General features: G+C 43.2%; 1 protein-coding gene across 4 annotated transcripts in view; it reads left to right on the top strand.

Moving 5' to 3' along the window:
* EEFSEC (eukaryotic elongation factor, selenocysteine-tRNA specific) overlaps positions 1-14,072 on the top strand; it is a 286,027-nt gene that overhangs the window by 93,306 nt on the left and 178,649 nt on the right. For all 4 annotated transcript variants that reach the window (XM_033087205.1, XM_033087202.1, XM_033087206.1 and 1 more), the window contains exon 2: positions 12,658-12,865. In XM_033087205.1, the coding sequence (XP_032943096.1) occupies positions 12,658-12,865 (208 nt within the window). The remainder of the gene's footprint in view (positions 1-12,657; positions 12,866-14,072) is intronic.

The raw sequence follows: 14,072 nt of genomic DNA, 5'->3' as shown, positions 1-14,072 counted from the left end.
ATAGACTGAGAAGTATAGAGGGTCGTTTGTACACTGCAAGTTCTTGACTGTGTTTCCCACCCACTCGCTCACTCTGTCCCTCTGGTCTCAGAACGATTTCCTACCCTGGGTTCGTGGGAACTGGGAAGGACACTGTTTGATTCATTCTGTGGAAATACTAGGGATTTTGAAAAAGACAAGACAGGCCAGTTATGTCACTTCCTGTCGTCTGATCAAAAGTTTGATGAAGAAATGGGAGTAACTGAGAGCTGCTGCCGGGCAGCAGGCAGTTTGCCTGATGCTGACCCCGGTTTCCAGTGGTGCCCTGGTTCTCAGTGGGACCAGTCAAGTCACAGTGACCTCTGGTCTCCTTAGAAGTCCCTAATATTGGCTGCACTATAGCAGTCTGCTCAAGAGCCTGGCCTTTTGGAGCAGAGCTATGTGCTCCCTGCAACAAAGGCGGCTTGTAGATGCCAGAGTGAGGCTGCACAGGAAAGCCCTACAGGCCTTGGAGGGTTTGGGTCCCATCTGCACTTATCTTTCTGGGTTTGTGAGTTCAGTATCATTTCCCACACCCAGGATCCCAACAGGCCTCAGAAGAGAGATGAGCTAAATACCTGGAATACATCATCTTTCCCCTTCAGCCACTGGGCCAAGACAAAGCTCTCCTGGATGGTTTTATAGACTGATAGGAATTGAATCTCAGAGAAAAGGAATAGATTCCTGATAAAGAAAGTGGAGGATGTGGGGGCAGCTATCGTTTGCTTAGTCAGTCCAACAAAGATAGATTAAGCTGTGCCCAAGCTGGGTCTTGTGCTGGTTGCTGTGAATACAAATTAAAACCCTAGGCCTTGGTTTGTGAGCTCTCAGTGTGGAGAGGAAGGGCCAGGGCAAGGGAGGTCTGGGCGGAGAGGAGCAGGAGCAAAAGCAAGGCAGGGAAAGGCTAAGAATTAGCATGGGATGTGCCTCGATTCCCAGTGTAAAGTGGAGGCTGGGTGACGATTGTGGGCGAGGAGGGTAGAGAGGGGCTGGTCCCCATTAGCAAGGACAGGTTGTGTGTGGCATGTGGGTAAGAACAGGCACTGGAGTTCAGATGTCTTCTCTACCCTCCATTTGCTGTAGAACCCAGGATAGTCACCTAACTTCTCTAAGCCCAATTTCCTCATCGGTAAAGTGGGTCAATAATAGTTTGCGTGAGGTAAGGGATGGCATTTAGGTTCTAGAGGGAGCCCAGATAGTTGAAATTACTCTTGAATCAAGGTCCTTAAGTCACCCATGGAGTAGAGTAGCCTTGGCTTTGTGAATGCAGCTTTGTCACCAGAGTTAGGGGCCACCAGGCCAGGCACTGGGGCCATTCTGTGTGAAATCTTTGCAGAGACCGGCACACAGGCTAAGAACCCAGGTATTCCTCCTTGCCGTTCACCTGCAGGCTTTGTCCCATCCTGCTGCCTCAAAACCTGACCACGCAGCCCTGTGAAAGGTGACAGATTTGCTTGTGACTGGAGAACCTGTGGAGAGGCCTGGGTGTGTTAGGCTCAAGCATGTGTGTGTGTGTGTGTGTGTGTGTGTGTGTGTGTGTGTGTGTGCAAGGAGCACAGAGAAGGGCTTTGTGAAGTGCAGCATGATGTTCGGCACAGGTAGAACCAGAACTGGGAGGTAAAAAGCACACCCCCGAAGCTGCACCACAGAGGTTGGTTTCAATCAGAGGACAGTGTTTCCCCGGTCTTATATTTATATTATATTATACTATATTATATTATATTTATTACATTATATTATATTATATTTATTATATAAGACCCGGTCTTATATTAAATAAATTTTGCTCCAAAGGAAGCATTAGAGCTGATTGTTTGGCTAGGTCTTATTTTTGGGGAAATACGGTAGTAGGAGAATAACACAGTCAGGTCAATGTTTTATTTGACTATATATTTACATACTTAGCATTATAATTTTTATTTATTTCTGAATGGATAGTACACACCCCTGTTTAAAATGAAAAAGTACAGAAGAATATACAGTCAAGAGTTTCCTGTCTGTCTTTTACCTTCTTCCTCTCCCAACAGACAACCAAAAGTTCTTTCTTTCTTTTTTAGATATTTTATGCATATAGAAGCCCTCATATACCACACACACACACACACACACACACACACACACACACACACACACATGTTCCCCTGCCCTTTTAACACAAATTACATTGTTCTACCCCTTTTCTCACTTCACCCTGGAAATTATTCCATAGTAGTATAGAAAGAGCTTCTTCCTTCTTTTTAATGGCTATGTGGTATTCTATCACACAAGAATAGCATTATTTATTTTTACCGTTCTCTACTGATGGACATTTCCATGGTTTTCAACGTTAGCTACAACAAGCATGCTATAGGGACATTTCACATATACATGGGCTTGGTTGCGTCACAGATTATGTATGTTGATAGCTATTTCCAAACTGACCTTCATAGAGGTTGTACTGATTTAACCCCTCCCCACCCTCCCAACAGTGTATGAATCAATTATGTATTTTAGAAAGTTCCTTTTAGGAGGCTGTTTGGAGGACAGATTTCAGAGGGACAAGTCAAGGTGAAGGAACCCATTGGGGAATAGCTTACATGGGCCTGACGTGGGCCACGGGAACTGGAGCTGGAACAGAGATGGATTCCAGGGGTGCGTTGGTGATTTGGTAGAAATGAGAAAGAATCTTTCAGATGATGAAGTTGTATAGGCCTCGATTATTTAAAAAGATGAGTCTGATTTTACATAATTTGTCCTGTTCAGTCCTGTTCATGGTACATGATAGAACCAGTGTCCCCCTTCTGTTTGGCTGTAGTAGAGAACTGTGCCCTACTGCCTGGTGACTTGACAAGAGAGGTGCCGGTGGGGCTGCTGTGAGCACCTGCCCTACCCCTCCGGGCTCCTTTGGACCACAGCCTCACTTGTGTCCCTGGCTGATAGGGTAAGTAGGAGAGGGGCCTGGTGAGAGCAGAGTGGAGAGGGGAGAGGAGAGTTGGGACATTCCAAGGCCTACTTAGAGTCAGACACACATACTCTTTCTCCTTGTGGAGGCCAGGGGAGCTGCGAGGGGAGCTGTTTAGGTCATGGTGACCAGGGAAGAAGAATTCAGTAATGGAGTCAGGCACCCTGGTTTCTGGGGGCCCTTGGTGCCAGTTGGCGGTATGATATAGAGCAAGTGACCCTGTCTGTGAGTCTGAGTCTCACCTTCTTCATCTGAAACACTAGATTGTAAAGATTAAGTGGCTGAATAGTACACATAGTACGTGTGTCAGAAAAAGAGATCACTCCTCCTTCTCACCTTCTCTTCCCTCCAGCAGCAGGGTTGGATCATGAGAGTCACCCACAAAGTCTTCCCCCGCCTCACGATGAAAATGATTTGGTCGTGAAAACTTCTCATGGGGCTAAGAGGAAATGTTTGCATATTCTTGCATTCACAAAATAATGCTTTTTTTTTTTTTAAACTATTCCAAATCCCATTAAAAAGGATACAGTCATTTCACTGGCTAACATTTGTTTTCCTAATACGACCTAACGAGGGTTTCCTTCATTGACTTCTCTGTAATTTGTCCACCTGCTGTTGCTCAGCTCAGGTGTGGCTGTGTAGTTAGGCCATGCTCACAATTCGGTGTGCATGCGTACACAAACATGCACACATGCATAAATGCGCATGCACACACACGTACATACGATGTGTGACAATTAAGTTCAAGAACTCATCCTAGAAAAAGTGCTACACACCTCAATGCTGAATATCACTACAGTCACCTTCGAAGTACTCCCCTTGGGAAGCTATGCACCGATGCTAGCACCTAGTCCACCCTTCAAAGCAATTTTGGAACTCTTTTCTGGAATGGCCATCAGAACTGTCGTCGTATTACCCTTGATGTCCTGGATGTCATCCAAATGTCTTCCTTTCAATATTTCCTATATTTTTCGGTAAAGAAAGAAGTCATTGGGGGCCAGATCAGGTGAGTAGGGAGGGTGTTCCAATACAGTTATTTGTTTACTGGTTAAAAACTCCCTCACAGACAGTGCCATGTGAGCTGGTGCATTGTCGTGATGCAAGAGCCATGAATTATTGGCAAAAAGTTCAAGTCGTTTTCATCTAATTTTTCACGCAGCCTTTTCAGCACTTCCAAATAGTAAACTTGGTTAACTGTCCAGTTGGTACAAATTTATAATTAATAATCCCTCTGATATCACAAAAGGTTAGCAACATCAATTTGACTCTTGCTTTAGACTGACAGAACTTTTTTGGTCGTGGAGAATTGGTTGACTTCCATTGTGCACTTTGATGCTTTTGTTCCAGGGTCATATTGGTACACCCATGTTTCATCACCAGTGATAACACGACCCAAAACATCGTCTTGACTCTCCAAAAGGTCTTGGCAAACTTCGACCCTCCTTTGCTTTTGTTCATCGGTGAGCTCCTTCAGGACAATTTTTGTACACACCTTTTTCATGCCAAGATTTTCGTTTTTCTTTTTTTCTTTTATAAGTTTATTGGAGTGACAATTGTTAGTCAAGTTACATAGATTTCAGGTGTACAATTCTGTATTACATCATCTATAAATCCCATTGTGTGTTCACCACCCAGAGTCAGTTCTGCTTCCATCACCATATATTTGATCCCCCTTACTCTCGTCTCCCACCCCCCAGCCCCCTTACCCTCTGGTAACCACTGAACTATTGTCTGTGTCTATGAGTTTTTGTTTCTCATTTGATTGTCTTGTTCTTTTGCTGTTTTTGGTTTATATACCACATATCAGTGAAATCATATGATTCTCTGCTTTTTCTGTCTGACTTATTTCGCTTAGCATTATATTCTCAAGATCCACCCATGTTGTCACAGATGGTCCTATTTCATCTTTTCTTACCGCCGAATAGAATTCCATTGTGTATATATACCACAACTTCTTTATCCATTCATATATCGAAGGACATTTTGGTCATTTCCATGTCTTGGCTATCGTAAATAAAGCTGCAATGAACATTGGAGCACACGTGTTTTTATGGATAAATGTTTTCACATTTTTGGGTAGATACCCAGGAGAGGGATTGCTGGGTTATACGGTAATTCTATTTTTAATTTTTTGAGGAACCTCCACACTGCCTTCCATAGCGGCTGCACCAGTCTGCATTCCCACCAACAGTGCATGAGGGTTCCTTTTTCTCCACAGCCTCTCCAACACTTGTTACTATTTGTCTTGTTGATGACAGCCATTCTGACTGGGGTGAGGTGATATCTCATTGTGGTTTTTATTCGCATCTCTTTGATGATTAGTGATGTTGAGCATTTTTTCATATGTCTATTTGCCATTTGTATGTCCTCTTTGGAGAAATGTCTCTTCAGGTCCTCTACCCATTTTACAATTGGGTTGTTTGTTTTTTCGTTGTTGAGTTGCATGAGTTCCTTGTATATTTTGGATATTAGCCCCTTATCGGAGGCACTGTTTGCAAAAATCTTCTCCCATTCAGTTCGTTGCCTCTTTATTTTGTCGATTGTTTCTTTTGCACAAAGAAAGCTTCTGCACAAGCTTTTAAGGTTGATATAGTCCCATTCATTTATTATAGCTTTTACTTCCCTTGCCTTTGGAGTCAAATTCATAAAAAGCTCTTTGAACGCAAGGTCCATAAGTTTAGCACCTATGTTTTCTTCTATGCAGTTTATTGTTTCAGGTCTTATGCTTAAGTCTTTGATCCATTTTGAATTAATTTTGGTACATGGTGACAGATAGCAGTCCAGTTTCATTCCTTTGCACGTGGCTTTCCAATCCCCCCAGCACTATTTATTGAAGAGGCTGTCTTCTCCATTGTATGTTTTTTGCTTCTTTCTCAAAAATTATCCGTCGATGTATATGTGGTTTTATTTCTCAGTTCTCAATTCAATTCCATTGGTCTACATGTCTGTTTTTATGCCAGTATCATGCTGTTTTGATTATTGTTGCCCTGTAGTACAAGCTAAAGTCAGGGAGTGTGATACCTCTAGCATTGTTTATTTTTTCTTAAGATTGCTTTGGCTATTTGGGGTCTTTGGTGGTTTCAAACAAATCTGATGATTTTTTGTTCTATATCTTTAAAAAATGCCATTGGGATTTTGATGGGGATTGCATTAAATCTCTATATTGCTTTGGGTAATTTGGCCATTTTAACTATGTTGATTCTTCCAATCCATGAGCACGGAATGTCTTTCCATTTCTTTGTGTCTTCTTCAATTTCTTTTAAAAATGTCTTGTAGTTTTCAGCATATAGGTCTGTCAAATCCTTGGTTCAGTTTCTTTCTATGTATTTTATTCTTTTTGCTGCAATTGCAAAAGGAATTGTTGTTTTCATTTCTTTTTCTGAGATTTCATTCTGAGATGGAATGGACTTTCGTACGTAGATTTTGTAGCCAGCAACTTTACTGTATTCGTTGATTATTTCTAATAGCTTTTTGATGGAGTCTTTAGGGTTTTCTATATATAGCATCCTGTCATCTGCAAAGAGTGACAATTTAACTTCTTCATTCCCAGTGTGGATGCCTTTTATTTCTTTCTCTTGCCTGATTGCTCTGGCAAGACTTCCAACACTGTGTTGAAAAGCAGAGGTGATAGGGGACAGCCCTGTCGTGTTCCTGAACATAGAGCAAAGGGCTTCAGTTTTTCACCATTAATTATGAGATTAGCTGAGGGCTTGTCATATATGGCCCTATTATGTTAAGGTATTTTCCTTCTATACCTATGTTATTAAGTGTTTTAATCATAAATGGATGTTGTATCTTGTCAAATGCTTTTTCTGCATCAATTGATATAATCATATGTTTTTTGTCCTTTATTTTGTTTATGTGATGTATATCACATTGATGGATTTGCGGATGTTGAACCATCCTTGTCCCCGGGGATGAACCCCACTTGGTCGTGATGAATGATCTTTTTAATGCATTGTTGCATTCGATTTGCTAGAATTTTGTTTAGGATTTTTGCATCTGTATTCATCAGAGATATTGGTCTGTAGTTTTCTTTTTTTGTGTTGTCCTTACCAGGTTTTGGTATCAGGGTAATGTTGGCCTCATAAAATGAGTTAGGGAGTACTGTCTCTTCTTCAATTTTTTGGAAGAGTTTGAGCAGAATTGGTATTAGATCCTCTTTGAAGGTTCGGTAGAATTCACTAGTGAAGCCATCTGGTCCCGGACTTTTGCACTTGGGAAGGTTTTGGATGACTGATTCAATTTCATTACTGGTGATTGGTCTGTTTAGATTTTCCAATTCTTCATGGTTCAGCCTTGGAAGGCTATATTTTTCTAAGAACTTGTCCATTTCTTCTAGGTTATTGAATTCGGTGGCATATAGTCCTTCATAGTATTCTTGGATGATCCTTTGTATTTCTGTGGTTTCCGTGATAACTTCCTCTTTTTCATTTCTGATTTTGTTAATTAGTGTCTTCTCTCTTTTTATGTTAGTGAGTCTAGCCAAGGGTTTGTCAATTTTGTTAATCTTTTCAAAGAACCAGCTCTTTGTCACATTAATTTTTTTTATTGTCTTTTTGTTCTCTATTTCATTTAGTTCCGCTCTGCTTTTTGTTATTTCCTTTCTTCTGCTACTTTGGGTTTCACTTGTTCTTCTTTTTCTAGTTCTTTAAGGTGTAACATGAGGTTATTTATTTAGGATTTTTTCTTGTTTCTTGAGATAGGCCTGTGATGATATAAGTTTCCCTCTTACAACTGGTTTCGCTGCATCCCAAAAATTTTGGTAGGATGTATTTTCATTATCATTTGTTTCTATGTATCTTTTGATCTCTCCTCTAATTTCTTCTTTGACCCAGTCGTTCTTTAAAAGTATGTTGTTTAATCTCCACGTATTTGTGTTTTTTCCGGCTTTCTTTTTGCAGTTCATATCCAATTTCAAAGCCTGTGATCAGAGAATATGCTTGGTATGATTTCAATCTTCTTAAATTTGCTGAGGCTGATTTTATGTCCCAATATATGGTCTATCCTTGAGAATGTTCCATGTACACTAGAAAAGAATGTATCGTCTGAAATTTTAGGATGGAGTGCTCTATATATGTCAATTATGTCCATTTCATCTAATGTGTCATTTAGGGCTGCTATTTCGTTACTTATTTTCTCTTTGGATGATCTATCCATAGCTGTCAGTGATGTATTTAGGTCCCCTAGTATAATTGTGTTTTGGTCCCTTTAGTTCTGTTAGTAGTTGCTTGGTATATTTCGGTGCTCCCTGATTGGGGGCATAAATATTGATGACTGTTATGTCTTCTTGTTGTATAATCCCCTGTACCATTACGAAATGTCCAACTTTGTCTCTTGTTACCTTTTTCACCCTGAAGTCTGTTTCATCTGATATCATTATGTCTACACCTGATTTCCTCTGGGTACCATTTGCTTGGAGTGTCAATTTCCACCCTTTCACTTTGAGTCTATGATTGTCCTTGTAGCTGAGATGTGTCGCTTGGAGACAGCATATGGTTGGGTTTAGTTTTTTGATCCAATCTGCTACTCTGTGCCTTTTTATTGGTGAGTTCAGTCCATTTACATTTAGGGTAATTATTGATATGTGAGGATTTCCTGTCATTCTATCTTTAGTTTTCTGGTAAGGCTTTGTCTCCATTGTTTCTTTGCCTTTTTGTTGTTGTCTATTATTTCTTTATGGTGGTATTCTATAATGTTTCCCTCTGTTTCTTCTTTTATTACAGTATGTATTTCAGTTCTGGATTTTTCTTGAGTGGTTACCCTTAAGTTTAAGTAAAAGAAAGTTTGATATTTAGAGTATTCCATTTTCTTTAGCACACTTACTTTCTCCATTCCCATATTCCGGTTCAGGCTTTCACTCTCCCCCTTTTTATGTTTTTGTTGCCACAAATTGTCCCTGATGATGGTGGTCGAATAGCCTTCTTTAGTATTTCTTGTAGTGCAGGTCGTGTATTGGAAAGTTCCCTCAGCTTCTGTATGTCTGGAAAGGTCTTTATTCCTCCTTCATATCTAAAGGATATCTTTGCTGGATACATTATTCATGGCTCATAATTTCTCTCTTTCAATAGTTTGAATATTTGATTCCACTCCTTCCTGGCTTGTAGAGTTTCTGCTGAAAAATCTGGTGATAATCTAATGGGCTGTCCTTTGTAGGTTACCGTCTTCTTTTCCCTGGCTGCCTTAAGGATTCTTTCTTTGTCGTTGATTTTAGACAGCTTCAATACAATGTGCCTTGGAGAAGGCCTGTTGGGATTGAGGTAATTAGGTGTTCTATTTGCTTCTTGGATTCGAGGATCCAGTTCTGTCCACAAGTTTGGGAAGTTCTCATCAACAGTTTGTTTGAATATATTGTCTGTTCCCTTCTCTCTTTGTTCTCCTTCTGGTATGCCCATTATTCTTATATTGATCTTTCTGATGGATTCAGAAAGTTCTTGTGAGTTCTTTCATTTCTTTTAAGTCTCAAGTCTCTTTCTTCTTCCATCTGTGTAATTTCCAAGTTTCTGTGTTCGACATCACTGATTCTTTCCTCCATCTGGTCAACTCTACTACCTAAGCTGGTTATTTCATTCTTAATTTCTACTATTGAGTTCTTAATCTCCAGAAATTCTATTTGGTTCTTTTTTAAAATTTCAATCTCTTTCATAAAATGCTCATGTTGTTCATTGATTGTGTTTCTGAGTCCATTAAAGTGCCTTTCTGTGTTTTCTTGCATCTCTTTGAGTTTTTTCAGAACTGCAATCTTGAATTCTCTGTCGTTTAAGTCACATATTTCCGTATCTTTAAGTTCCTTTTCTGGAGACTTTCTTTCTGAGCTGTCTTGTTGCCTTGGTTATTCATGGCAATTACTGATTTATTATTTCTCTTTCTAGACATCTACAGGAGTGGCCTCTGCAACAGGTTGATAGGAAGAGGTCTTTCTTTGTTTTCCAGTACTTGTTGGTAGAATGTTTTATTTTCTCTCCAACTGCAGCCTTTTATTTCTCTGACACTGTAGTGCTATGTTTTCTCTGCACTATTCCAGCTTCTCACACAATGGGGGGATTCCCTGGGAGACGGGCTTCTCCTCTGTTAATAGTTCATTTGGGTCACAGGGCGCACTGTCCCTGTGGGTATGCGGAGAGCTTTTGAAGTTCTAAAGCTCTTCTTGCACCAGATTCAGACCTCCTGAGTTCCAGCAGTTCTGTTTACTCCTGCAGGGATCCGCCCAGATAGGTGGGGCCAGGGGCGGGGTGAGTTGTGAGAGGTGGCCCAGACCAATGGCGGCAACCACACCACAGCCAGTCCTGCTTCCACAGCTCCCTCCCCTCTGCCAGAACTAGTTGTGCTGTGAATCTGTGTCTGCGGTCCACAGTTCTCAGAATAGCAAATGTTCTGTTCTTTTGATCTGACACTGCTACCGTTCCGCTTCTAGCACTGGCCAGGTGGGGGTGGGGCGAGCTCTTGGAGGGTAGCATGGGGCGGCTAGTCTCAGTTCCTAAGGCTTCCGTTCTCTGCCCTGCAGTGAGGGCTTAAACCACCGTTTTCAGCCTTCTTTCCTCAGTCTTTGCTCCCAGGTCTCTGCCGTGAGCCTTGGGTTCAGCCATGTTATATGCTGCCCCCTCAGCCCTGTCGGCCATAAGCGGAGCTCTAGCAGTCTGAGTTCTCCCGCAGCTGCAGTAGTTCCGGGATGCAGCGAGCCTTGAGCACCGAACTAGGTCTGCGTCCTGAGCTCGCGCGGCTCCGTCTCTGCACTTCTCCTTTCCCTCCTCCCCAGCTCGGGAAATTTGCCCACCTTTAGGTGAATTCAGTAGTGGGCCTCTTCGTCTTGCCTTTCTTCTGTGCAGGGAGTCCTTTGTGGAGTTATGGGTTTTCAATTTGTTGTAAATTCCATGGGAGATTTCCAAAGGCTCACCTCACGCCAGCATTTTGATGATGTCAAAAACGCAAGTTTTTCGGTTAAGATTTTCCTAACTGTTTGTCTATTGATGATAACTTGGTCTGCTATGCTTCTCAGTCAGCCAAGGATTTTGATGCACAATTCGATCAGTTTTTGTAATGTTTTCTTCAGTTCTGCTTGTTACTGGCCACCCTGACCTCTCTTTATCAGTGACGCTTTCTCTCCCCTCAGAAAATGTTTAATCCGTTTGTACACTGTTGTTTTCTTTATGGCAGTATCCCCATAAACTTGGACTAACATGTCCCTGATTTCACTCCACTCTTGCTAAGTTTAACAAGAAATTTAATGCTTATTCGTTGCTCTAATTCATGCTCAGATAATTCGTGATGGCACACAAAAACACACAACAATAGTGAATGCCACTCAGCAATGCTGATACCACCACTCGTCGACACGAACACAGCTGTGAGACACTGATGTACCAAGGTTATGAAACCTTACCACGCTGTTTGTACAGTGCTGCCAATGTAAGTGCATGGTGGCAAGTTTGCGAACTAAATTGTCAAACTTCGTACATGCCCACATATATGATGCTCTGTTGATATAGCTGAAACTTGCATGCTTCTAGTCCGCGGCAAAGAACAGGAAGCCCCCCAGAAAGGACAGAAATGAGCAGATACTGTCCAGCCAAGCATGAGAAAAATCATAATGAAATCACAGGTACTGTGAGGAGAAGACCCAGGAGCCATAGAGGAGGTGCCCCTTCTTCACCCCAACTCTTCCTTTACTGTTTCAGTCCTTCTCTCCTCTGTCTTGGCAAATCTCTAGGCAGTTCCCACATCTAACACTGATCTTTTTTGTGCTTGGTTTTTCCTATGTAGGATGGAATCAAATGATAGGATGGGTGCAATAGAAAGGCATAGGTTTTGCAGTCACCCAGCCCTGCTACCAGCTAGCTATGTGGCCTAGGTGAACTCTCTTGTAGATCTCAGTTTCCTTATCTAAATGGCTAACATTCCTACCCATCATGGTCGTTAGGGGGATTCAATGAAATCATGTGGGTCAAATCACATGCCTGCAGCCTGGTGCTAGGAAAATGTGTGGTAATCATTCATCTCCCACTCCGTCCACTTTTTCTCCCCCGCTTTCTTCCACCTCTCCTTCCCCTCTCCCCCACTCCCCGGCACTCCATTTCAAGCTGTTGTTTCTCAGTCTAGTTGTGTAGGACACAGCTCCCTGGCCCATGTGGTATTATGAGCCTTGCGCTCCCCCGGCTGAGGCAGTCGGTTGCCAGTTGTCGGTCAGCTGCTCACAGCAGCCCACGGCAGCGCTCGCTGGCTGCTGGCTGCTCACAATGGCTGCCGGCCACTCACGCTGGCCACCGGCCACTCATGGCAGCATGCGGTAGTCCATGGCAGGACACAGCAGCCCACGGCAGCACACAGCAGCTCACGCTGGCTGCTGGTGACTTACGCTGGCTGCCGGCCAGTCACGCTGGCTACTGGCTACTCATGGCGGAACACAGTAGCCCACGGCAGCTCACGCCAACTTCTGGCTGTTTGCGGCAGCCAAGCTCCAAGGAGAGCTGTTGTTTACAATCTTAGCTGTGGAGGGCGCAGCTCACTGGCCCAAGTGGGAATCCAATTGGGGACCTCAGCGTTAGGAGCACAGCGTTCCAACCACCTGAGCCACCTGACTGGCCCACCATCCACTTTTAATACTTTTAGTTTGACCGGTTTTACTTGACCTCAGGCGTTGGGCAGCTTTCTGAGCTCATCTCCCCCCTTTCCCTTTCTAACCTTATCTTCTCTTCCCCCAGGGGCCCAGATCATTGATCTGATGATGCTGGTCATCGATGTGACCAAGGGGATGCAAACCCAGTCAGCGGAGTGCCTTGTGATCGGGCAGATTGCCTGCCAGAAGCTGGTTGTAGTGCTGAACAAGATAGACCTCTTGGCTGAAGGGAAGAGGCAGGCAGCGATTGATAAAATGACCAAGAAAATGCAGAAGACCCTAGAGAGCACCAAGTAGGTTTGCCAATGAGAGGAAGGTTCACATACACAAGCAGGCTTCGGGGCATACATGGATTGATTGGACAGGTAGTTGCTAGCCTCGGGTGCTAGTAAATAAGATCTCATCTGGTCCTTGCTTGCTTACATGATGGGTAAAAAGTCTAAGGTGCTCTTGCAAGAGGCCAAAAAGTACAGAGACATAAAGAAGCAAGGAGTTGATTTTTCAGGTAATTTCCTAACATGAGCAGTGGGTGGGTGGTTCTGCTCTACACAGTGTTCAGAAATCCCGGTTGCCTCTGTCTTGCTGGCCCTGCACTGAAGGGTGTGTCCTTACACACCTTACACATCTTAGGGTGTGTGCGGTCAAAGCAGGCACAGGCCCTGCTCTTCACATTTATAGGCAGGTCCAGTATGCAGATCCTGGACCTGAAGGGGCATACCCTTCCCACTGAGAGTCCGTTGGTGATGACTCTGTCCTACCTGCTCATTTAGCCAGGGAATATGTCCCCTCACTGTCTGTTTAGCTGCAACTGGGTCATCAAAAGGGGATATGAGTTCTGGTGAATGACAGGATGTTTCTGTCACAGAGGCTTATAAAATTGGATGGACAGACAGATGGATGGACCAGTGGACGTTGTTGAGGGGAGACTGAAAGGCTGTAACACAAAAAGACTTTTGCAGTATTTCAATGCTAAGGATTTTACAATTTCATCTTGTGGAAAGTAGAGAATTGTAAAAGAATTTTGTGCAAGGGAGTGACTGAAAGAGGTTTCCGTCCCATTCAGAGATGACTGGCTCAGGTGGAAGGATGGCGTGGCCAGGAGGGTCTGGATACAGACAGGGAGAAGTGGTGGTGGTGGTGGTTTTTCCAGGGAGAAAAGGGTGGCTCTGAGTTGAAGTAGTGGAAGGAAGGGATGGTGATGTGGGGAGATCTTGAACAGGAGAATCAACAGGCCTTGTCAGACTATTGGCTCTGATTAGAGTCAGCGCATTCTGATAGGAGAGTTCCATGTGGGCAGGAAGGTAGTAGTTGTACTGGGCGGGTGGGGGTGGGAGAGTGTGGGGTCTATTGGACAGAAGCCACCTGGTTGCTCACGTGGTCAAGGGAATGACTAATTCTGATGTGGTCGAGAAAATGAGAAAATGTCCTTGTTGAGCACGCAGTTGGCAAACCTCATTGTTCTATCAATTCCTCTGTTCCTTTCTGGGCCACTGCCTTTTG

This window comes from Rhinolophus ferrumequinum, chromosome 19, assembly GCF_004115265.2.
Source record: "Rhinolophus ferrumequinum isolate MPI-CBG mRhiFer1 chromosome 19, mRhiFer1_v1.p, whole genome shotgun sequence".
NCBI lineage: Eukaryota > Metazoa > Chordata > Mammalia > Chiroptera > Rhinolophidae > Rhinolophus > Rhinolophus ferrumequinum.
The sequence above is the reverse complement of the archived record's forward strand: the minus strand, read 5'-3'. Positions and strand labels throughout refer to the sequence as shown.